Source organism: Muscardinus avellanarius (genome assembly GCF_963383645.1).
Source record: "Muscardinus avellanarius genome assembly, chromosome: 2".
Lineage (NCBI taxonomy): Eukaryota > Metazoa > Chordata > Mammalia > Rodentia > Gliridae > Muscardinus > Muscardinus avellanarius.
The window spans coordinates 69,751,589-69,777,124 of NC_137787.1; the positions used below are offsets into that span (position 1 = coordinate 69,751,589).

The 25,536-nt window shown below is 38.9% G+C and overlaps 1 protein-coding gene and 1 pseudogene across 2 annotated transcripts in view; both read left to right on the top strand.

The window, feature by feature from the left end:
- Positions 1-2,810: 2,810 nt before the first annotated feature.
- Positions 2,811-25,536, top strand: part of TTC21B (tetratricopeptide repeat domain 21B) — a gene marked incomplete at both ends in the record, with an annotated part of 67,185 nt that continues 44,459 nt past the window's right edge. Inside the window, 11 exons of the mRNA XM_080690101.1 lie at positions 2,811-2,831; positions 5,201-5,330; positions 5,421-5,531; positions 6,885-7,051; positions 9,227-9,349; positions 15,149-15,306; positions 17,925-18,009; positions 19,158-19,256; positions 22,972-23,164; positions 23,617-23,714; positions 24,028-24,228. Coding sequence (XP_080546227.1) covers positions 2,811-2,831; positions 5,201-5,330; positions 5,421-5,531; positions 6,885-7,051; positions 9,227-9,349; positions 15,149-15,306; positions 17,925-18,009; positions 19,158-19,256; positions 22,972-23,164; positions 23,617-23,714; positions 24,028-24,228 — 1,386 coding nt within the window. The remainder of the gene's footprint in view (positions 2,832-5,200; positions 5,331-5,420; positions 5,532-6,884; positions 7,052-9,226; positions 9,350-15,148; positions 15,307-17,924; positions 18,010-19,157; positions 19,257-22,971; positions 23,165-23,616; positions 23,715-24,027; positions 24,229-25,536) is intronic.
- On the top strand, positions 20,142-21,421 carry LOC308259234 (large ribosomal subunit protein uL4-like; annotated as a pseudogene). Its single transcript has one exon. The product of its transcript is annotated as a large ribosomal subunit protein uL4-like (transcript).

A 25,536-nucleotide genomic window follows, 5' to 3' on the forward strand; every position in this document is an offset into this window, starting at 1 on the left:
AGTGCCACAGGCTGGAGACCAAGTCTCCAACACACAGGCTTTGGGGGATATTTAAGAGGACAAACTACAGCCGAATCTGGAAAAGGTAACTACATATGATTTCAACTATATATAATTAACACTAGGATTGAAATCTGAGATTCATGTAAATGATGCTACCAATATTGCTCAGATCTCAAACCTAAGACATGATTTGTTTTTGTTTTTGTTTTTTTTTTTGGTGGTACTGGGGTTCCTGGAAACCCTTCTGCCTCTGGGCTACACTCCCAGACCTAATTTTTAATATTTTTTAAAATTTGGAAACAGGGTCTCCTAAGCCAGCGATGCTGGCTTCAAATTCTCGTGATTCTCCTGTCTCTGCCTCCCAAGCATGGGGAGTAAAAGCGTGCACCACCACACCTGGCCTAATACCTGATTTTTAAAGTCTCTTTAAGCAGAAATACAAATGAACAACCAAACAAAATCCTCCTTTTTTTGTGGTACTGGGGATTGAACATGATGTAAAATTGAAGAAATAAATAGAAGAGACAAGAAAGAGAGGTAAAATATCTCTCTCTCTCTCTCTCTCTCTCTCTCTCTCTCTCTCTCTCTCTCTCTCTCTCTCACTGTGTGTGTGTGTGTTGCTGGGAACTCAACTCCAGAGCATTCTACCCTCCAAGCTATACCCCCAGCCCTATTTTATATATATTTTCATTTTTATTTTGCAGGACTGGGGATGGAACCCAGGGGCATTTGACCTCCGAGCTACACCCCCCTGCTCGCTCGCTCGCTCGCTCTTTCTTTCTTTCTTTCTTTCTCTCTCTCTTTCTTTCTCTCTTTCTTTCGGTACTGGGGTTTCTGGAAACCCTTCTACCTCCGGGCTACACTCCCAGACCTATTTTTTTTTATATTTTTTATTTGGAAACAGGGTTTCTTTAGCCAGGGAAGCTGGCTCCGAACCAGCCCGATCCTCCTGTCTCCGCCTCCCAAGAGCGGGGATTACAAGCATGAGCCACCATGCCTGGCTTATTCTTTATTTTGAAACCGGGTCTTACTGAGTTGCAGAGGGCCTCACTAAGTAGCTGAGGCTGTCAGCAAACCACGATGTCCCGAATGCTGGGATTACAAGTGTGCGCCACCACACCTGGCTTTATATTTTATATTTTATTTGGAAGCAGAGTCTTGCTAAATTGCTGAGGCTGGCTTTGAACCTGTGAGCCTCCTGTATCAGCTTCCCAAGTACTTGGGCCCCCACAGCCAGTTCTAAAATATAACTCTACTATAAGAACCTGGTGCCTCATACTTTTACTCTCCAAACCAGTTCTCTTTCCCAAACCTGTCTTCTCCTGGATTCTTGGAAAATTTGGAGAACTAATTAAATTTTTTTTAAATATAATTATCCTATGCACTGTTAACAAGACAGACATCTTGAGAAACCCATAATTGAGGGACTCCCCAGCTTACTGATTGATCAGGTAATGAAGACCACAATCAGCAGGAGGATACTAAGATCACCAGACCACGGGAGGCCCCAAGATTCCCCAAGGGGTCTCCCCACATATCTTTCCATACCCCCCTCACCATGTTTTCTTCTAAACAAGCCATGAACCCTCAAAATGTGCCTCGCTTTTGAAATGTCCTGCATTCTCCCTTGAATGTATTATTTCCTCCGTCCTAATTAAACCTCTGAGTATGTCTCCGACTGGCAGCTGCTAAAACTCTTCTTCATCATGTAAGCCCAGGACCCTGCTGGTCCTGAGTCAAATAGCCCTCTTTAGGAACTCCTAGGGGCCTACAAAGGACCAACTCTCCTGCCATGACAAAATCAGGGGAGGTCTATTTTTGATCGACATCCTCCGTACTATCTTATTTTTAATTTTGTATCGGGGTCTCATTAAGTTGCTGAGGGCCTTGCCAGCTTTCTGAGGCTGTCCTCAAACCGCTGATCCTCCTGTTTCAACCTCCCAAATACTAGGATTACAGATGTGTGCCACAGCATCTGGGTAGCTCCTCATATTTCAACTGAATTCTTTAAGGAATTTACATTTAGCTGAGAGTTGCCTGGTGGGTAAAAATTTAAATATTTGCCTAAAAATGGACTTCTTACTTTATTTAAAATTATCATTATCATTACACACACACAAATGTTTACCTCAATCGTACCCTCACTATCAGAACTAGTAAAAAATGGACTAATATGCATTCTAATAACAAACACGGGATGGCAGCAATGCCCACCTGCAAAGATCTCAATCCGGCACAAGGAGCTCATCTAAGAACGCGTGATTTTCTGCGCCACCTGGCGGCCACTTGCTACTACTACACACGAAAGCTAAGCGCTTTTCCCTGAGCGGGTCAAGCCTGCACTAGCCGCATTGCGGAAATCCGCTCCCACCTAATCCTTCAGAAAATGGAGTCTTCCTTTGTTGCCAGTGATGCGAAAAAGACTTGCTCTTCTTCCTACCTCCTCCCCTATTTTCCAGATTCCTGAGTTCCATTTCCTGAACCCGCCCACCCACACTTCTCCCAGGGCCTTCCTATCCCAACGCCTTCTGCAGCCCCACCGCCTGGTCGCGCCCCTTTCTCCCGCCGAGGATCTCCTGTGCCGCCCTCGCGGCCCTCCCTTGGGGTCCCCGCGCGCTACCCGCAATCCCGGCCGCGAGGACCCGCCCCCTTTCGACGCCAGCCAATGGCGGCGCGGCCCCGCCCCTCCTTGCCCCGCCTCCCGCCTGGTCGGGGAGCGGCCGCGGGCAGGGGGCCGGGGCGGGTCGGCAGGGCTGCGGCGCTCGCACGCCCAAGTCGGGGAGGCTCGGCCTGGGGCCGCCATCGCCATGGATGCGCAGGGGCTGAAGGTGAGCGGCAGGGGCGGCGACGGGGCCGGGCGTGGGCAGGGCCGGCGGACCTGGCCCGCGGTCCCGCTCTGGCCGCCGTTGGCGCTGGCCGCCCCCGCGGCTCTGCCCGGTGTCCCGCGCGCAGAGGGGAGCTGACTCCGCGGACTCGGCGTCCGCCCCGCCCGGCTGCAGGAGGAGCTCGGGAGACGCAGGACCAGGCTGAGGCGGTGGTCTTCTGTATTCATCGCGGATTTTTCCACGCCACAGATACTTAATGCCGGTCGACTTCAGAAATGGTGATAAAAAGACAGACCTGGGGTTTAAAGATAAAAGAAGATTCGTTTTTGGATTCGTTCACTCACTCCCATAGAAGCCAGGGCTAGCGATGAGCAAAACAGATTCACAGTATTTACATGCACAGATTTCACAGTCTGATACTAAAACCTTAACTCATTCAGCAGATATCTATTGAATGCCCCCTCTGTGCACTCTTCTAAGCACTGGAGATACTGCAATAGTAAAACTAAGAAAGATTTATAATCTTGAAGCTTCCTTTTGAGTAGGGGTACGACTGTAAGCAGGTAAATATTATCCCTTGAGATGCTGATACCAGATGGAGAACAACTTGGGTGTAAAGGAGGTCAGGGAAGATTAGACTATTTTGTCTTTTTTGCCTTAAGTTTTACATTATCCTCCCCCTTACCATCCACTTTGGATTTTCTCATCGGTCATCCTTCACACTATCACCCAAATGAGTTCTTAGTAAGTGCACTTTAAAAACAAACAAGTTCCCCTGGAGTTGCTGAGGTTGGCCTTGAACCAGCAATTCTCCTGCGTTAGCTTCCCAAGTACCTTATCAGTGCCATTACCTGTGGTGTTGCTGTTCCTTTGCTTTGCTAACTCGTCCACCTTTTTCAAGAAGCTTGAAAGGGAAATAGGGAGGTTGTTATATGTATGGAGAGGGAGTGAAGCGTTTGCAATTTAAGAGTCAATTCTAAAGTCCTCCCCAGGAATCTTTTGATTTTATTCTTTCATCTTCCCCTCCCCCTTCCCTCAGTTATTATAACAGTCGAAAGATTATCTTACATTCACAGAGCAACTTATCAGCACCTTTCTTAAATCACTACATTGTATTCCAGTTAGTCTTTAGATTGTGGTCTCATTTGAGAAATTGTAGCCTTTCTGGGTCAAGGACTTGTTCTCCTTTATATTCTTGGTAAAGTAGTAGGCAGTCAGTGTTTGGACTAAACAGTTTACTGTCAACTAAGGCAGTGGCAGTAGGTATGGGGAATAATAGGCAGACTAGAGAAAGAAGAATTTAGGATTAATTAGACATATGGGAATAGGGAAAGTGGGAAGAGAGGATCATGACTCAGTTGCTGGTTTAAGGAGCAGCTGGCAAATGGAAGTTTGAATCTGGAGCTTAGCTGAGCCGTCTGGGGGGACACACATCATATTTCATCAAAATATGAGGTTTGTAAGACTTACTCTTTTTATAGGTCTCTTTTATACTATGTTAAAATAGTCTTCATAATCACCTGTAAGTTTGCTTCACTAATGGCATTTTGCAAGTGAGCAAACTGAGATTATCTAAAATGGACTAATTACTTGAAACTGTGTCTTTTCACTGTTAAATCCATGTTCTTTTCATGATACTTTGCCACTGCCTTTCAGGAGGGTAAATGCTGTACAAACATCAAGATGATATTAAAAATGTCCTTAATTTGGCTCCTTAAGAAGTAACTTAGGAGAAATGGGGCACTGAAGGAATAGTAGCCTTAGATGTGCTGTGGGAATCAGGAAATCTGGGAGATGGAATATGGATTACACTTTCAGATATGTGGCTAAGAAGGGGAGTAGAAGAACCACCATACCACTCCTTGGTATCTTTCCCAAAGAACTAAAGAAAGAATGCTATACTTTCTTTATCATGTTTATAATAGCACAACTCATAATGGCCAAGTTATGAAACTGACATAGATATCTGTCAACAGATGAATGGATAAGGAAAATGTGGTATATACACAATATAGAGTTTTACTCAGCCATAAAGAAATTATGTCATTTTGGGAAAATGGATGGAATTGGAGAACATTACGTTAAGCAAAATAAACCATACTCTGAAAATCAAGGCTCATATGTTTTGACTTATATGTGGAAGCTAGAACAGAGGAAAGAAAAGAGACCTTATGAAAATAGAAGCAAAAGCAGTAAAGTAGTGGAAGAGGCTGGGGGACGGAAGAAGGGAGGGAAAAAGTAAGTATGAGAAAAGAACAGATTAAATAGTATTGGGATTACAGGCGCGCACCACCATACGTGGCAAATACCTACTTCTTAAAGTTTCAGAACTCCAGAATCTCTTTTAACATTTGGTTGTTACTTCCTTTTAGACATTGATTAATTACTACTGTCAAGAGAAATATTTCCATCATGTGTTACTTGTCGCCAGTGAAGGAATGAAGAGGTTTAGCAGTGACCCCGTCTTCAGGTTTTATCATGCCTATGGCACACTGATGGAAGGTATGCTCTGATTATTAAACGTGTTCCACAAGTTCTAAATTCTTGCTTAGTAGTAGGAATAACTTTTCACACCATGATTTTGATTTTCAGGTAAAACTCAAGAGGCTCTTCGGGAATTTGAGGCTATTAAGAATAAACAAGAAGTATCGCTTTGTTCTCTGATTGCACTGATATATGCCCATAAAATGAGTCCTAATCCAGGTATTGTGTTTAAGTACAATATTTAGGAGTTTCTACTCAATATGTCTTTATTTTTCTCAGTAGACATAATAATTAATTTTTATACTATCCATCAGCACTGTTTATGTATGTTTTATCTTCATGTCAATATTATAAATTCATCAAGCACAAGAAGCATGTGTTTTATACTGTTTTCATATTCCTTATAGCCTATGACAGAGGTTGCATTAGTTCATAAGGACTGAATTAGTTTAAAGATGAATATATATTAGCAGTTGTTATACAAAGAAAAGAACAACTACAGCCTCCTTTACAACTTGTTATATGCAAATATAGATATTAATATGAAGTTTATTTCTTCTGTATATTGAACTTTTTGAAACTCTTTATACCCTCCCGTGGGGGCTAGTTCATGGAAGATATTCAGTAAATTTTTATTAAGTAGTTGGTTGAGACATATGACTAGGTTATAGAAAGAACCTTATTCACAGTCCAGCAATTAAAGTTGGATTACATTATCTTAGTATATAGTATAACTTAAGGCTGAGGCAGAAGAACATACCAATTATAGATAATAAAGAAGAAATAGAGAAGAAATATATTCTTCCACATTTATCTACTGAAAAGCTTTATATGTAATTTAAATTTTCTAGTAATTCCATCAAAGAAGTAAAAAGAATAAAATGAATTTTAATAACTTGATATTTAACTCAATAAATTGAAAATATCAATCCATAATTGATATAACAGTTAATGAAAGCTTATATTCTCTTTTCTTTACCATACTTTGTAGTAAGTACATAATTCGAGTTACTTGCTAACATAATTTTAAATAACTTTTGAGTAACTTGTGCATGTGAATATGGAGTAAACGCAGTGTGTGTACTTTAAGTAAAAATTACTTAGTTAAAATTTAAGAAGCCATATGAGAACATGTAGTTATTATCTAATTTTTTGGTTTATTAAATTTTAGAAAGTTACTTTTACTTAAATAATAGTTTACCCACTGCCGTTACTCCATATTCACATGCACAATTTAATAAAAAAGTTATTCAAAATTATGTTAGCAAGTGAACTAGGATTATGTACTTACTATAAAGGATTGTAAGAAAGAAAAAAGAATATAAGCTATCATTAACTTTTATATCGATTATGTATTGATACTTTCAATGGATTGAGTTAAATATCAAGTTATTAAAATTAATTTTACTTTTTCTTTTTTCTTTGATGGAATTAACTAGAAAATTTAAATTACATATAAAGCTTGCATTTTATTTCTAATCGAAGAAATTCTCTACCCTTTTACTCTTGTGACCTATTAAAAATACTTGATCTAGAATTTAATTTTCATTTAACATTGTTTTCCCCTCTCAGATAGAGAAGCTATTCTGGAATCAGATGCCAGAATGAAGGAGCAACGGAAAGGCGCTGGACAGAAAGCTTTATACCACGCAGGCCTGTTTTTATGGCACATTGGTCGCCACGATAAGGCGAGAGAATACATTGACAGAATGATCAAAATGTCCGATGGTAGTACTGAGGTGGCTGTTATTCTTATTTTGAAATAGTAATATTAAAGGAAGCTTATGTTATTCATGTACTTAGTAGTAGCTGTTATTTAGTTCTTTGTTGTTTTTTCAGCGAAAACATGTTGGTGTTAAATAACCACTTTGATATTTTCTGTATTATAAATCAGGGAGTCTCTAAGCTTATTTTTATGCTGTTAAATTTGAGAATATCCTTCTCTAGTTCCTTCCTTCTCTTTTCGGGTCCCTTTTCCCTCCAGTTCTATTCCTTATTTACTATCCCTTCCTTCTTTCCTTACTCTCTTCTTATTAAACAGCTCTGGATACAAGATACCATTATTTCTACTGCTCATAATACAAAGATAAAGAACATATAAACTTTGTTTTCATAAATGAATCACCTACTGGTGGCATAGAGCACATACCTAACTTATCAGAAAAATTACAAAAATATGAAATGTGATTAAAGCATGCAAAAAAAACAATAGTTAACATTAATTCCTTGTTTACTTCTTACTAGACATTATGTTAAGGAGAGACATATCTTTAAGTGTTAGGAGAATGCAGAAGAATGTTTTAAAGGAACTAACATTTGAGCTAAAACCTAAAAGGATACACTTTCAAAAGGCAAAGATTATGGAAAACTGAAGTAGACACTCCCTAATTGGGAAATAATGGCTGGAAACGAGATGTGTTTGTTCTGGGTACACTGAGCACCACACATACTATAGAAACACAAGAAGCATAGATAAAGATGGAAGGAAAGCTTGGAGAAGCAGATTGGGCAAACGGAAGGATCTTGACTAATAGGTACCTATATATATATATATATAATTTCTAGACGTTAAGGTTATTGAAGATTTGTAATCATGGGAATGATAATATTAGAGTATAAATCCAGTATATTAGCAATGGCCTGGGGAGAAACTAGAATGTGGAGGGAAAAAAGAAAGATTGTACTTTCTGTCAGAAGGTTTTGAGGGACTACTCTAAAATATTGTACAGGGAATACAAACTTCAGAATTGTTAAATACCCACAGAAGCCGGGCGTGGTGGTGCACGCTTGTAATCCCAGCATTCGGGAGGCTGAGACCAGAGGATCGCAGTTCACAGACAGCCTCAGCTACTTAGTGAGGCCCTCTGCAACTTAGTGAGATCCTGTTTCAAATAAAAAACAAAACAAAAATACCCACAGGACTCGCCAACTGACAATGGACAAGGGAAGATAATGAGGTATCATGTATCAGGGATGACATGGAGGTTTTAAATCTAGATAATTTAGAGACCAGTTAACAGAGTAGAAGAAGATCTATCAAGGGGAGATACAGTTATCAGATATTACTGTATTTCAGAGGTGGCGAGCCTTGGAAAAAAGAAGAGAGAAGTTTATAGAAGGTATTGGGCCAGAAATATAGGTTGAGGATCATCCACACAGATGAAGTAGCTAAAACCATTGACTAACACCAATCTAGTGAGTAAAAGTAGTTTTGGGTAAGATCCTTAACTGTATCTTCAGGTGAAATATAGTGTGAAGTAAACATAATCATAAAGGCCCATAAGCCTATAAACTAATTTAAACATTTCAAAATAAAAGAGCACATTATAACAAATTTCAATTTGACCTTACACTGAAAAATAGTTTTTGTCTTCTTTCCCATCCTAAAACCATCTAACACATTGGCTCACTAACATTTCTAACAGTAAATTTCAGTTTTTAATTGTTCAAATAATTTATGTTTTTATTTGAAATTCCCTGGACTATAACAGAAGTTAAGAACTGACAGCTGCATAATTATTTGGATTTTTAATATATGTGAAATTGCTTTCTTAGTTCATTGGCACAAAAAAGCAACATACTCTTGCCTAAATATTGATTTATATGTTAGCCTTTATTAATTTACTAGCAAAGCCTCTGAGAAGGAATTTGGTTTTATCACTAATGGAATATAAACAAACTCATTAATATTGAGCCAATGGCTATCTTGAAGGCTGAAATTCATAATCTTAATTTCCAAGATTCTAAGCTGCAAGGGTTCAAAAGAAATTTCACTATACAGACTTTAGTTGTCCATAACATTTTTGATAACTTATTTGTTATTAATTACCAAAATGACATTAAGTTCGCCTCTTTTATCAGCAATTATTTTATTTCCAAAAGAGTAATTCTGATCAGAGTTATTTCTTTTACAGGGACAGATTTTAAAAGCATGGCTTGATATTACAAGAGGAAAAGAACCTTATGCTAAAAAAGCACTAAGATATTTTGAAGAGGGATTACAAGAGGGGAATGATATCTTTGCTCTGCTGGGTAAGGTAAGGTGGAGTTAAGGTGAATAAGTCATGTCTCAAATTTATTCATAACATATTTGACACCTGGAAAAACTAAATTATTCAAAAAAAAAGATGATACTTTTCCCCATACTGTTGCCTGCTCTGTCTGCCAGGAGGACCTTATATGTATAGAACACAACTAGAGAACTGGATGGCCTTCAGAGGTCCTAAATCCCTCAGCAGTTTTGTTTGTTGGTGGTGGTTGGTGCACTTCTTTCTCTAACAAACATTTCTCGTCTTTGTTAAAGTGAGACATGACTTTAGTTATTGGGGATGCCCTGAGCAAAGTAAGCCTCCAGTTTTTATAGAGTTTATAATCTACTGGAGGAGGTGGACAATAACCAAAATAAATAGAAACATAAATTACATAGTGTATCAGGTGGCAAAAAAAATGCAATGGGAAAATGAGTAAAGAAGTGAGGCTCTCCGCAACTTAGACCCTGTTTCAAAACAAAGAAAAAAAAAATAGGGCAGGGCTTATAGCTTGGAGGTCAAATGCCCCTGGGTTCCATTCTCAGACCTGGAAAAAAAAAAAAGAAGAAAAAAAAATGAAAAAAGAAAGAGAAGTTTGAAAGGGAGAACTGGGGTATGAACTTAGGTGAGCTAATCAGAGAAAGAGACTTGAGCGAGGTCTTGGAGAAGATGAGTGTTAAAGCCCTGTGTGCATCCAGATGAAGGCTTTACAAATAGAGGAGATGACAGGTTCACACACCCTAAGGCAGATTCAGGGATAGCAAGGAGACCAGAAGGCTCAGATGGGATGCGTGAGGACAGCGGGAGAGCTAGAAGAAGGAAGTATAGGCAAGAGGAGGTGGCAGGGGTCATGGGGTGGTGAGGCTCCTATTCCATAAGGTCTTTGGCTTTTTATGTTGAATCAGACAGGGAGCCAGCGAAAGTCCTGAGCAGAGAAGTAACATGATCTGACTGAGATTTCGAGGGATGAGCAATGGACAGAGCCATTAGAAAACATTGGCGGGTAGAAATATTTATGGTGGATCCTTTCTTCTGATGACTTCTGAACACCTTAAAATTTAAAAACCAAATTTGGATCCAGCAAAAAGAAGTTAAATATATGTATTAGGAAAAGCTTTTAAGCAATAATTTGGGAAAAGAAAGAACAAGAGGAGAGGATCAAGGTTTGTATATTATTAATGTCCCTATGTGATTTTTTTTTTTTTTTTTTTTGCCAGTTTCTGTGGGTAGTGAGCTTGTTCAGGTCTTTGCCACCAGTGTAATTAGGATGATTGGACTCGGATTTTAACTAATTGTGCAGCTATAGGAATTAGGCATTTGGCAGAATATTTTTAAAAATCTTCAAGGGCTGGGCTATCATCTAGGGTTGGGCTGTTTCAGTTGTTAATATAAGTAACCTTAGAGGAATTTCTCTTCTCTAATACTTAAAGTTTGGTTCAAATTCATTTTCTGAATGACCTTGGCTTATTCTATTTTATGTTGCTATGACAACACCTGAGACTGTGTAATTTATAAGGAATAGAATATAGAATTTTTATATTTATTTATTTTTGGGGTAGTGGGGATGGAACCTAAGGGCATTCTACCTCCAAGCTTCATCCCCAGCCTTATTTTTTATTTTTTATTTTGAAACAGGGTCTCACTGAATTGCAAAGGGCCTCACTAAGTACCTGAGGCTGAAGGCGAACTGTGGTCCTCCTTTCTCAGCCTCCCAAATGCTGGGATTATAAGCATGCACCACCATGGCCGGCTTAAATTTATTTTTTGAATGACTTTGGCTTATTCCATTTTATGTTGCTATGACAGAATATCTGAGACTGGGTAATTTATAAGGAATAGAATTTTATTTCATATTATCCTTGTGGCTGGAAAGTCCAAGATTGAAACCCCAACAAGTTTGGTGACTGGCAAGAGCCCTGTCTGCCTGCAGGATGGTATCTTAAATACTGAATCTACTGGAGGAGAGAAATGATATTCTTCACAAGGCAGAAGTAACTGTGGGCATTGCCACAGGACCTTATAGTGACATTATATTTGCATGACCTACCTACCATTTGGTCCCACCTTCCAACAATATCATATTGGAGATTAAATTTCAGCATGGATTTTGGAGAGGACAGAAATATGTCAACCATAAGCCTGCCGTGAGGCAAGGCCGGTACTAGGGCCTCCGAGGCCAGGATTGGAGCCTGCTGAGGGGTTAGGCCGGTGCTGGGGCCAGCAAGGCCAGGATCGGAGCTTACCGTGAGGCAAGGCCGATGCTGGGGCCTCTGAGGCCGGGATCAGAGTCTGCCAAGGGGTTAGGCCGGTGCCAGGGCCAGCGGCCGGTATCGGAGCCTTCTGTGAGACAAAGCCACTGTTCAGGCCTCCGAGTCTGGGATCGGAGCCTGGCGAGGGGTTAGGCCGGTGCTGGAGCTAGTGAGGCCGGCATCAGAGCCTGCCGTGAGGCAAGGCTGATGCTGGGGCCTCCGAGGCCGGAATCAGAGCCTGCTGAGGGGTTAGGCCAGTGCCGGGGCCAGCTGCCGGCATCGGAGCCTTCCGTGAGGCAAGGCCACTATTGAGGCCTCCGAGGCTGGGATCGGAGCCTGCCGAGGGGTTAGGCCGGTGCTGGGGCCAGCGAGGCCGGGATCGGAGCCTGCCGTGAGACAAGGCTGGTGCTAGGGCCTCTGAGGCCGGGATCAGAGCCTGCCAAGGGATTAGGCTGGTGCCAGGGCCAGCGTGGCCGGGATCGGAGCCTGCTGTGAGGCAAGGCTGGTGCTGGGGCCTCCGAGGCCGGGATCAGAGCCTGCTGAGGGGTTAGGCCAGTGCCGGGGCCAGCGGCTGACATCGGAGCCTTCCGTGAGGCAAGGCCGTTATTGAGGCCTCCGAGGCCCGGATTGGAGCCTGCCGAGGGGTTAGGCTGGTGCCGGGGCCAGCGGCCTGCATTGGAGCCTGCCGCGAGGCAAGGTCGGTTCCGGGGCCTCCGAGGCCGGGATTGGAGTCTGCCGAGGAGTTAGGTCGGTGCCGGGACCAGCGGCTGGCATTAGAGCCTGCCATGAGGAAGGCCGGTGCTAGGACCTCCGAGGCCGGGATCGGAGCCAGCTGAGGAGTTAGGCCAGTGTTGGGGCCAGCAAGACCAGAATCGGGGCCTCCCATGAGGCAAGGCCGCTGCTTGAGCTAGCGAGGTCTGGATCAGTCCACCCGGTAGCCAGGCTACAACTGGGGCCGTCAAGAGTGGGATCAGTATTTTCAACACGGCATGCACAGAGAAATATCACAGAAAATTAAAACCAGATGCTTCCCCTAATCAACAATAACTAGGAGGAAAGGGGCAACAAGAAGTGGTCGAACTATAGAAAGGGCCCTATCATGAAGCAATTAAGGTGACCAATCAGAGGGTATGGAATAGGGGAGGATGGAGCCTCTTTAAAAAGCAGGAGGTACATAAACAAATGTATCAAAGTTAATCACCAAACAAGCATGGGATCAAGGGAGGGGGAGGGAATGGGATGGGGACTGGATGAGGGCTAATTGGATGATGTGTGCTTGTATATCCTCTCAAGTCTTGTATTCCAATGTGATGTATGATTACAATGCACCAATTAAAATAAATTTTTAAAAATTTTAAAAAATTAAAAAAAAATATTCCAACCATAGCAGATTAAGATGCTACTTTGCATTTGTATGGAAGGTAATTGTCTAAAGAATATTAGATGTGGACATACAAAGCCTTTGTAGCAGTTTTATTTTATGTGAATTAAAAAAAAAGTCTACCCTACTTCTGTTTTATTCTATTGGAATATAATCTCCAAATTATTTTAAGTATATATTATAGTTTATCTTTTGAGTCTAATGGCTCTCCCCTCCCCCTGCAGTACTCGTGATGGAACCCCCAGGGGCATTCTACCTCTGAATTACATTTCCAGTCCTATTTTTTCTTTTATTCTTTATTTTGAAACAGGGCCTCACTAAGTAGCTGAGGCTGTTCATGAATCATTATCCTCTTGTCTCAGTCTCCCAAGTACTGGGATTACAAATGTGTGTCACCAGACCTGAAATGATGGCTTATTTTTAACTCAAATATATCAGGACTGAATTTGTCTCTAAAGGACATTTAGAAGCGAAAGAAGGGCAGGGGGGAATATCTGATGTGTGACAAATGTATGCTTTTATCTGTTTTTAGTGCAGTAAGTCTATTATAGCTTAGTTTTTCCTTACACAGTAACACATGGACATTTATAAAAGTACAAAAACACCTCAGAAAATATCTAAATATCACTTCTACAAATAACCTGTTGAATTATCATATATGACAATGATCACATAAGACAACATATAAGACAACTCAAATATATCAGGACTGAATTTGTTTCTAAAGGAAATTCAGAAGCGAGAGGGGGCAGGGGAGGAAGAAAAATATCTGATGTATGACATATGTATGCTGTTGTCTGTTTTTAGTGCACTAACATGTTAGTCAATATGAATCTATATATTTATATAAACACTTTTAGTGACTACCTAAAATTTTATTAAATAGATGTGCTATAATTTAACTACTTCTCAGTGAATATTTCTGGTTGTTTTTAATATTTTCTATTATAAATAATTGTGCCCATAAATATTTCATGCTTCCTGGTGATTGTCTCCAATTTATTTCTTCAGTCAATTCTTAGAAATAAAAATGAGGTAAATGCAGTTATTTGAACCTTAGTTTGCTTCTTTAAAATCATATCTTCTTTAACCTGAAGGTAAATTTTTAAAAAGATATGAACTCTGTAAAGTCTTTTTGGGGGGACAGGCAGGATCCTGGGGATTAGACCAGGGTTATTTTGCCTTTGAGCTATTCCCCAACCCTATTTATTTATTTATTTATTTATTTATTTATTTATATTTTGAAGCAGCTTCTAAGTTGTATAGGGGTTTTCAAAATTGCTGAGACTGGCCTCAAACCTGCAATCCTCCTGTCTTAACCTCCCAAGTATTGGGATAACAGGTATACCCAACCATGCCCAGCAACTCTTATGTTTTGGATGCTATTTTAAAATATCCTGTAAATATTTTAAGAAAAATAATTTTTTTACTTTGGTACTGGAGATGGAACCTAGGGGCATTCTATCTTTAAGGCTACACTCCAAGCTTCATTTTATTTATTTATTTTTTATTTTGAAACTAAGTTGCTGAGGGCCTCACTAAATTGGGAGGCTGGCCTAGAACCTCCAATCCTCTTGTCTCAGACTTTTAAGTATAGGGATTATATGCATATGTCACCATACCCAGCTAAAAAGATATTTTAGTATTCTAAATAGGAATATTCTTTATTTTATGGTATTTCTAAGAATATTCTTAAAAAATGTAGCCTATCATATTTCACAGATATTTAAAAGTAAGTTTTTTATGGTTCTGGAGATTGAACCCAGAGGTATTCTACCTTCGAGCTATACCCCCAGCCCTATTTTTTTTTTTTTTTTATTATTCTTTATTTAGAAACAGGGTTTCATTGACTTGTGGAGGGACTCACTAAGTATCTGATGCTGGCCGTGAACCTGAGATCCTCCTGTCTCTACCTACCAAGTACTGGGATTACAAGCGTTGCTTCCACACCCAGTTTAAAAGTATATTTTAAATCAAATTGCTTATATGTAAATTTTTTATTTTTCAGAGTCTTTTAAAGTATAGTTTTGATATATTTTGTTTTCATTTTTCTCATTATAAAAGTGATACTTGTTCCTTACAGGGAAATCAGAAGATAGTAAACCCTATTATTCTGCCTACTCTGGGTCGCAAGAACCTTGATCATATTTTTGATGTTCCTTTTTCTTTTCCCATCAGGCACAGTGCCTGGAGATGCGCCAGAATTATTCAGGTGCCTTGGAGACTGTCAACCAGATCATTGTGAACTTTCCAAGCTTTCTTCCTGCTTTTGTAAAGAAAATGAAATTACAACTAGCCTTGCAGGATTGGGACCAGACGGTTGAGACAGCACAAAGGTTAAGTAAAAATAGATCTTATGAGACTCTTGGAATCTGATTATAAACACAAGGGGAAAGAAAATCTATGTGTGTGTTTTATTGTCAGAAAACTTTTAAAATATCGTCATAGAATTTAATTTTTTCAAAGCAAATAGAATTGATTTTACCAAACATAGAATTGGAGAAATGCTTTAAAATTGTATTGCTTTTAAAACTGAATTGTTGATTTATATAAATATCCAAGTAGCTCTTCTAAAAATGACACTTTTTAAGGAAAACAACAAAAAAAATGTATCTGCGTTTATGAAGCTTATATTGAACTGAGAGTAATATCATGTACTAAGTAGAAAAATCACAATGTATATTATGTAGTTAGTTAGTTTTAAGTGATTAAAAAAAGAAGAAAAGACAGGAATGTGAGATGAGAGTCTTGGCGGACTCTGTCAGGTGATCAGGGAAGACCTCCCTGAAAGAGTGTCATTTGAGCAAAGACCTAGAGAAGGCATGGGAGCAAGCCCTGCAGATGTGGGGGGAAGACTTTGCAGAAAGAAAGAAAAGCGAGTGCAGAGATGCTGAGGCAGGAGCATGTGTCCTGTGTTTGAGGAATGGGCAGGAGTAACAGGGTGAGTGTTGAGGTCAGAGACAGGTAAGAGGGAACTAACTGGTGCCAGGTCAACAGGGAAGGTTTTGTTGGCCATTGTAAGAATTTGGGGTTTTCTTGTGACATATGTTCAGCAGAGGAGTACCATGACCTGAATGATATTTTAAAGAATCACTCTGCTGTGTTGAGCACAGGCTCTTGGTAAGGGAGCAAAAGCAACAGCTGGAAGACCATTTTTCAAGTTGTTGCCATAATTAAAAGAAGCGTTGAGTTGGGCTTGGTGGCACACACTTGTAATCCCAGTTTTGGGAGGCCCAGGCAGAAGAATCACAGGTTAAAGCTGAGCTCCAAAAGGTGGTCCAGGTGTTCCAGATAGATACTGCCAATTACATCTACCTGGTGATGGAGTACATGTGCAGAGGGTACTGGCTCACTGTGACCTGTATTACAAGAACATGTTGCTGCTGCATGCTTGCCCTAAAGATTTGCTCTGGATACAACTAAGTAGCCCCTGTGAAAGGGGAGCTGAGGATTATTTAACATCAAAATGTCTCCAATGAAAGGGACTATAACAGCTCTGTGGACCTAGATATCCATGATCCCAATGTGAACTCACACCCCTGCAGGAGGGACTTGCAAATGGCCTGGGGCTTCTCCATGGGGATTGAAATCACAAAGTCATCTGGAGACTCCTGGAGTTGAAGGGGCCCCTGTACCAGGGAGAAACCTCAGAGACTTTTTCCTGGGAAACTTTCCCAGCCCTGGGATGGTTCTTAATCACTTTCTGTTTCTGAGGAATCTTATAATAGTATTGATAATCTTGAAAGACGAAAAATACCCTCCCAAAAAAGGAAAGAAAAATGCCCAAAACCTTAGCCAAGATGTAATAAAGTACATACCAGCTTTGTAGGAGGAACTATTTAGTTACCCAAGAAAAGGCACGAATTCAGGAAAGGATGAAAAGCTGAAACCAATAATTCAAGGTACCACATCATGATGAGAAGCCCTTTTGTTTAGCTCCTTGTAAAAATAGCCAAGTGAAGTTTTGTAGGAATTTTTGTAGCTTTCCCACATTTCTTGCTAAGCTTATACTTATTTTTTTGGGGGGGGCGTTAGTTCCCCCCAAAATATTTTCATAATAATTTCATAATAATTTTCATAATAATGGAATATTTTTCATAATAATTTCTAGTTTATTTTCTAATATAGGAATCTTATTATTTATTTATTTATTATTTTGCAGTACTGGGATTGGAACCCAGGGGCATTATACCTCCGAGCTATACCTCCAGCCCTATTTTTTAGTCTTTTTAGTTTTGAAACGGGGTCTCACTGAATTGTGAAAGGCCTCACTAAGTAGCTGAGACTGTCCAAGATCCACTGTCCTCTGGTCTCCGCCTCCATAATGCTGGGATTACAAGCATACTCCACAACACCCAGCAGGAATCTATTTTTGTGTATATGTGGTTCTGGGGGTTGAACCCAGGGTCTCTCTACCTCTGAACTACACTCCAAGCCCTTTTTATTTTTTACTTGGAAACAGTATCTCACTAAGTTATTGCACACTGACCTTGAACCTACTGAGACAGGAGGATAGAAGGTTCAAGGCCGACCTCACTAACTTAGACCCTCAGCAACTTAGCAAGATTCTGTTCCTAAATAAAAAGGGCTGGGGAGGCGGGGTGTAGCTCAGAGATAGAATACTACTGAGTTCAATCCCTAGTACTCCCCCAAAAGTCAGCCCGGTCAAGGCATATTAAAATTTTAATATACTGTTACACATGATTACCTCATGATTTAGTTAGGATTGCCACAGTATTTCACGAGACAGGCATAATCTATCCATCTTCTAGAAGCATATTAAAAATTAAATTCCAGAGACCCTTTAAGTTTCAATAATGCATATGTCATTCTACTAATTAAAACCACTCATTTGAACAGTGGAATACTCAGACCAGCAAACCAACTTCTCAAGCCACAAAAGAAAAGAAAATGTGTACATTTCTTTCAACATTAACAAATAATCTTCCTGCAGATTGCTGCTTCAAGATAACCAAAATGTGGAAGCACTAAGGATGCTGGCTCTGTACTATTTGTGTAGAGAGGGGGACATAGAGAAGGTAAGTTGTATTGCAGGATTTAAGTTTCATCATACATACATACTCATGTGTAGTTGTACACTGCAGTAGAGCCTTCAAGTTCTTTTAGTATGCTTATCAGTAGTTTTTAGTTGATTACTAGAAATATACTTTCACAAAGTGATTAGCTTCTAGTAAAGCAAAATACTGTGTGGCATTATCTTGTAAAGCAAAAAGTATTATATGGTAAATATTTTCCTTGAAAATTTGTTAAATCATTGATTATAGTACGTTGGTCTTTTTAACATAGCCAGTGATGGTATAGATGAGAGAGTGTATGTACAAAGTGTAATTTGTAATATTTTTACAATCTCATTCTTTGTGTAAGTTAAATTGGTTTAAGATGAAATCTCATTGTACCTTATAGAAAAAATAGTGTGTCTGTTTGTAGTAGTGAAAACATTAGCTTTATACTGATAATGGAGCACCAAAACTGATCTGAAACAAATAGTTTTGAATAATTTTCATTATGTTTTATGTGAGTGACTTGGTTAATGTGAACATTTTTCATAAATACTTAATTAAACATTAGAAGAATCTTTTTTTAGTATTAAAATTACTAGGGGCCAGGAATGTAGCTCAGTGGTAGTGTGTTTGTTTAGCATACATAGACCCTGAGTTCTTTTTTCAGCACCGTAAAATATAAGTATATATTCATATATAACACATTTATGTATATAGTAAATACCTTAATTTTTTCTAGAAAACACTTTTAAATATAAACTAATTTATATAGGTAATTTAAGGACTGATCTCAAATAATGTTCATAAATATGTCCTCATTCATATCTCATTTGTGTCATGATGGAGAGAAAGCTTGTCATGTGCAGTTAAATATCTGGGGTGTCTATCCATCCAGAGATTTCTTTTAATAACAGATATTAAAGAAACATTCTAGGTCTCAAGAATTCCTTATATATATTCTTATATGTAGATAGTTATTGAAGGTCTTAAAATGCATTTTAATATGTTTAAAAATCTATAGGATTCTACTGGAAGAAGAATGTGTACAAGCCAGGATCTCTTAAGATATCAGCATTACTATTTTACTAGTATACATGTTCGTGTATTATGTTGTTTTTCTAGGTGTGTTTTTAAATAAATTTGGATTACTTTTACTTCTCTTTTAGGCTAATGCCAAGCTGGAGAACCTAGGAAATTCACTGGATGCCATGGAACCACAGAATGCCCAGCTTTTTTATAAGATGACTATAGCCTTCAGCAGAACTGTAAGAGGGCCTGCTTTATACCAGAGCTCTGTTGCCTGTAGTACCTTATGTGGAATAAATCGCAAAGTCTGAGGCAGGCAATGAGGAACATTTGCCTCTGGTGGAAATGGTCAGATATATGGTATATTTCCTAAGAAAGGTGATCCAGAAAAGGAATGGTTTCTAACTCAAAGAAGCCTTCAGGGAAACTTCATGGAGTAAGGGGCACTTGCTACATATGAAACACTTTCCTAGCAAAGGAAATAGAAAGTGGTCTGTTTTAATCACAAAAGACTTATGACTAGGATTGTTCTTTTGCTTTATAAAACTGTTTTTAAAGAGTTAAGTGAAGTCAGGCACCGTAGTGCAAGCTTGTAATCCCAAGATTTGGGAGGCTGAGACAGGAGGATCTGGTTTGAGCACAGCCTCAGCTACTTAGTGAGGCCCCTTGAGAACTGTTTCATAATAAAGAATAAAAAATAGGGCCGGGGTGTAGCTTGGAGGTAGAATGCTCCTGGGTTCCATCCCCAGTACTGAAAAAAAAAAAAAAAAAAAAAAAAAGGTGATGCCAGGCCTGGTGGCACATGCCTATAGTTCCAGTACTTGGGAGGCAGAGACTGAAAGATTGTAGGTTTGACACCAAACTTAGGCTCTCAGCAACTTAGTGAAACCTTGTTTCAAAATAAAACAGTAAAATAAGGTTGGGGGTATAGCTCAGAGGGAGAGTACTCCTGGGTTCAGTCCCCAGTAGTATGTGCACATACACACACACACACACACACGCAGTATCATAGTGGACAATTCATTATTTTAGTCAAGGAAATGATTGTTTATCTTTTCTTATTATAAGAAATACTTGTACTTTTCCTGTGAAGCCTCGGGGTGAGAGGAGCGCAGCCATCTCCGCTCTGTGCCATGGCGTGTGCTCGACCCCTGATATTGGTATACTCCGAAAAGGGGGAGTCATCTGGCAAAAATGTCAATTTTCCCACTGTGTTCAAAGCTCCTATTCAGCCAGATATTGTAAACTTTGTTCACACCAACTTGAGGAAAAACAACAGGCAGCCCTATGCTGTGAGTGAACTAGCAGGTCATCAGACCAGTGCTGAGTCTTGGGGTACAGGCAGAGCTGTGGCTCGAATTCTCAGAGTTCGAGGTGGTGAGACCCACTGTTCAGGCCAAGGTGCCTTTGGAAACATGTGTTGAGGAGGCCGCATGCTTGCATCAACCAAAACCTGGCGTCATTGGCACCATAAAGTGAACACAACCTAAAAGCGATATGCCATCTGCTCTGCCTTGGCTGCCTCAGCCTTACCAGCACTGGTCATGTCTAAAGGTCATCGAATTGAAGAAGTTCCTGAACTTCCTTTGGTGGTCGAAGATAAAGTTGAAAGTTACAAAAAGACCAAGGAGGCTGTCTTGCTTTTTAAGAAACTTAAGGCCTGGAATGATATCAAAAAGGTCTATGCCTCTCAGAGAATGAGAACCTGCAAGGGCAAGATGAGAAACCGTCGCCGTATACAGTGGAGGGGGCCCTGTATCATCTATAGTGAAGACAATGGTATCATCAAGGCCTTCAGGAACATCCCTGGAATTACTCTACTTAATGTAAGCAAGCTGAACATTTTGAAACTTGCTCCTGGCGGGCATGTTGGGCGTTTCTGCATCTGGACTGAAAGTGCTTTCCGGAAGTTAGATGAGCTGTATGGCACTTGGCGTGAAGCTGCTTCCCTTAAGAGCAACTACAATCTTCCCATGCATAAGATGTTGAATACAGACCTCAGCAGGATCTTGAAAAGCCCAGAGATCCAGCATGCTCTCCGAGTACCACGCAAGAAGATTCATCGCAGAGTCCTGAAGAAGAGTCCACTGAAAAACCTGAGAGTCATGTTGAAGCTAAATCCATATGCAAAGACCATGCTCCGAAACACCAATCTTCGCCAGGCCAAGGATCACAAGCTCCAGGTGGATAAGGCAGCGGCCAAAGCAGCAGCACTAGCAGCCAAACCAGGTGAGAAGGGTGCTGCGGGCAAGAGCCAGTGGCAAAGAAGCAGGGTTCGAAGGCTGCTGGTGTCAAGCCGAAAAAGCCTTTGGGGAAGAAGTCTGCAGCTGCCAAGAAACCAGCAGCTGAAAAGAAGCCAGCGGAAAAGAAACCTACCACAGAGGAAAAGAAGCCTGCTGCATAGAATGTCTAATTCCATAAAGTCAAAAGATTTGGACAACTTATTTTGAATAAAGGCCAGATCAAAAGGGCAAAAAAAAAAATACTTGTATTATAAGTATTCAATAAAAGAAAGGTTATCATAGGAAGATATAGCAGAATCTCAAAACCAATGTAAGGAATGAGAAAATTGAAAAGTTACATAAACTAGCATAAAGTAAAGAAAAAAATACATGTAAGTATACAAATAACTAGTGAACTTAAAGTTGAAAGAAAAAAATAAGGATATTAATTGCTAAATTATAAAATATTCAATTATTTTATTTAAAAAGATTTTCGAACTGTGTGAAATTTAGAGGCAGAAAAATACCCTGCCATTACAAAAAGTTGAATTGAGGATAATATTTACCTTTTGTGTTTGCTTTATTTCTGGACACATTACTATGATTCATTTTGTAAATTAAGCTTAACTATTATTTACATGTATTGAGACATTTTTGAGGGTGGGGGTCTAGGGATGGAACCCAGGGGCATTCGACCTCCAAGCTACACCCCCTGCCCTATTTTTTATTCTTTATTTTGAAACAGGGTCTCACTAAGTTGCGGAGGGCCTCACTATGTAGCTGAGGCTGTCTGCGAACCATTATCCTCCTGTCTCAGCCTCCTGAATGCTGGGATTATATAAGTATGTGCCACCGTGCCCGGCTGTATTGAGACATTTAAATAAATTTTTACTCTTAAAAGTTCTTGTCTTTACAAGCTATGTACTTACTGTAAAACATTACAATTTCTTAAATTATTTTTTAGTTTTCAAGAACATTCTAAGGCATGAGCTTTTAAATAGCATTGCTTGTATTTAGTGAGAAAATAAATTCTATCTCTAGTTTTTTGTTTAAAAAACAAATATCTTTAAAATAATAATTTTCTAGCCTAATTTGTAAAATACTCATGAGATAGTTTGAAAGAGTTCTACTACGTATGTGCATACATCATTGAAAGTATTCTTTTAAAACAATTATTTTTAGCTGGGCATTGTAGTACATGCTTGTAATCCCAGTACTTGGGAGGAAGATCGCGGGTTCTCAGAAAGCCTCAGCTATTTAGGCTCTCCGCAACTTAGTCAGTCTCTGTTTCAAAATAAAGAGTAAAATATAGGGCTTGGGGTGTAGCTCGGAGGTAGAGTGCCCCTGGGTTCCATCCCCAGCACTACAAATATATATATATTTTTTTTTTTCATTAAGATTATTTAAGTTGTTCATGTCCCCAGTCAGGAACTTGTGTATGCTAACCAAGTACTATGCCACTGAGCTAGATCCCAGTCCTTGGAGTATATAAATTTTTATAGGTCATAAACTTTTTCTTGATCTGTCTTACTGTCTTACTGTCTTACATCAAGACATATCTTACATAACTTACATGATAGTTAATAGGGAAGATTACTAAATAATTTTCTTATTTTCTTTATTCCTATGAAGTATGAGGTGTGTATGTGTGTGTGTGTGTGTGTGTGAAATTCTTTACTTTGAGTAGAAGTGTTTGACTTCTGGTCTAACTTAATTTTTTTTTTTTTTTTAGTGTGGACGCAATCAACCCATACTTCAAAAAATTCAAACATTACTAGAAAGAGCTTTTAGTTTAGCTCCTCAACAAACAGAATTTGCCACAGAACTTGGATACCAAATGATTCTACAAGGAAAAGTTAAAGAGGCACTGAAGTGGTATAAGACTGCCATGACACTTGAGGAGACGAACATCTCCGCACTAGTGGGTATGATGGGTATTTCTGCGAATGCTCTGTGACTATAGATGCAACCAAAAATTGCTTTATGTAGTTACCATTAAAAAAGAAGATATACATTCCATGGTCTCTAAAATGAAGCTGTTCTGCACTATCCACAAGAGAAAAAGTCAGAAATCTTTAAGAATAAAATTATGCTTTCATAAATAACTTGAGAGAATAGATATTTATGAAGTAGTTCCTCTAAGTTATGAATTATGTAGTAAATGATCATATATATATATATATATATATATATATATATATATATATCCAACATAACCTATTTTATTTTCATTGTTTTTCTTCTTTCATTCTGTTTAATTTTTCTTCTTTAAAACTATTATGGTGGGGAAAGTACTGTTTTATTAATGTAGTTTTATTATAATATACATGACTTAACTGGTGTGAGCTTTGACTATTTTTGTCCTGTTTGGTTTTAGGATTTATCCGATGTCAGTTAATAGAAGGGCAATTACAGGATGCAGATCAGCAGCTAGAATTCTTTAGTGAAATTCAGCAATCCATTGGGAAATCTGCGGTATGGTATTTTGTAAGATGATAGATCCCAGCTACTGTTTATAAAATATGCAATTTTAAGTCAATACTTTTATATAGTAATGACCCAAAAACTACCATACACTAATTTCAATATATAATTATATTCATTAATTTACCCCTTTGTAAAACTATACTTTTAACATTATCCATAATTCCAAAAATCAGTTGTAAGCTAATTTTAAGTTTCAATAAATAATCATTTACAGATAATACTTCATATATTTTTTGGAATCTTAGTAGAAATAAATAGCTATGTAACTGAAAGGAATAATTTCGAAAATAACATTTTCTAGGAATTAACCTATTTATATGCAATTCTTGCTATGAAGAAAAATAAGCGACAAGAAGAAGTTATAAATTTGTTAAATGATGTCCTGGACACTCATTTTTCACACTTGGAAGATTTACCTCTTGGCATACAGTATTTTGAGAAGCTAAATCCTGATTTCTTGTTAGAAATTATTACAGAATATCTGAATTTCTGTCCAATGCAGGTAAGTAATTCTGGGGCTTATTTTCAAGGATGCATATATATGCAAATAAGTTATCTTTAACATGATAGACTATATTGACAAAATAGCCAGACTCCATCTCAAAAACAAAAATGTATTAAGTAATAGCTGGGTCTCCATTCCAACTGTGCATCCTATTTTCCCCCTGTGTGTTTGTCAGCTTGATATAACCTCGTTAGCATTTATTATGCTGTTTTCACAGGGAAATACAGAAAGCTGCTACTTTGGGCCTGTTTCTCTGGCCTTTTTGTATAGATACAGTTTTGTTTTAAATTTCAATTGAATGTTATCTGAAGTTTCTGCAAACTTCTATTGTTTCTTATGATTGCACACAGAAACTTATTAACAGATGGAAAAGAACATTATCAGAACCTTACCACTGCTTATACTTTCACAATTTTAAGTTCTGCCGAAAATACATATGTTTAAGGAATTTACTTTGTTATCTATTACTATGCAAAGCATTATAAAAAGAAATGAAGCTAAATAGAAAACTACTGTAGAGTAAATATAAGTGCTTAGAAATTTAAATCTGAGCATTTTAAGCAACAGTAGTCATAAAATGAACATTTTTTTGAACATACATCTTTTGTGTCAACATGGGTGGGGAGGTATGGATGGGGCAGTTTCTTGACACTAACACTGGCTCATTACAGCAGTGATTTTCTTGTAAGAAGATGCAGTCTAGTTAAGAATATGTATATCAGGTGAAGGCTGAGGGGCATGGGGAGCATCATACCCCATGTAAAGGAAACAGCATCAGTAAGGTAAAGCATTGAGAATGAACATTTGATATTTTAATTCTAATATCATATTTCTAAGTTGTGACTGGATGACAGTTGGATAAATGTTGATTAGGTAGATAGCCACTGTAGGGACAAGAAAAGTTGAAAGGAGTTATGTTCTAGTATTGCTTTAAAGTTTTCATATTTACTATTTTTTTGGGGGGGGTAAGGGTACTAGGGATGAACCCAGGGTTTCACATATGCTAAGCATGCACTTTACTACTGAGCTATATCCTCTGCCCGCTCATATTCACTTTTAGTACAAAGGGAAAAGGAATTTCGAAGTCTTCCAACATTTGAGACACAAAAGCGGAGAATGTGAAGGAATAAGACATTTGGCATGCTATACATTACTGTTCTACCTTATGATTTCTACTAGGGAAAAAAGTCTAAATGCTTTAAGAACTGTTTTTATAGTACTCCAGCAGGTAGTGAAATTGATTGAAGTAAGTAAATCACAGGTCAGGTGTAGAATTTGAGCAGTCATTGCCTCGACTGTTGGTTC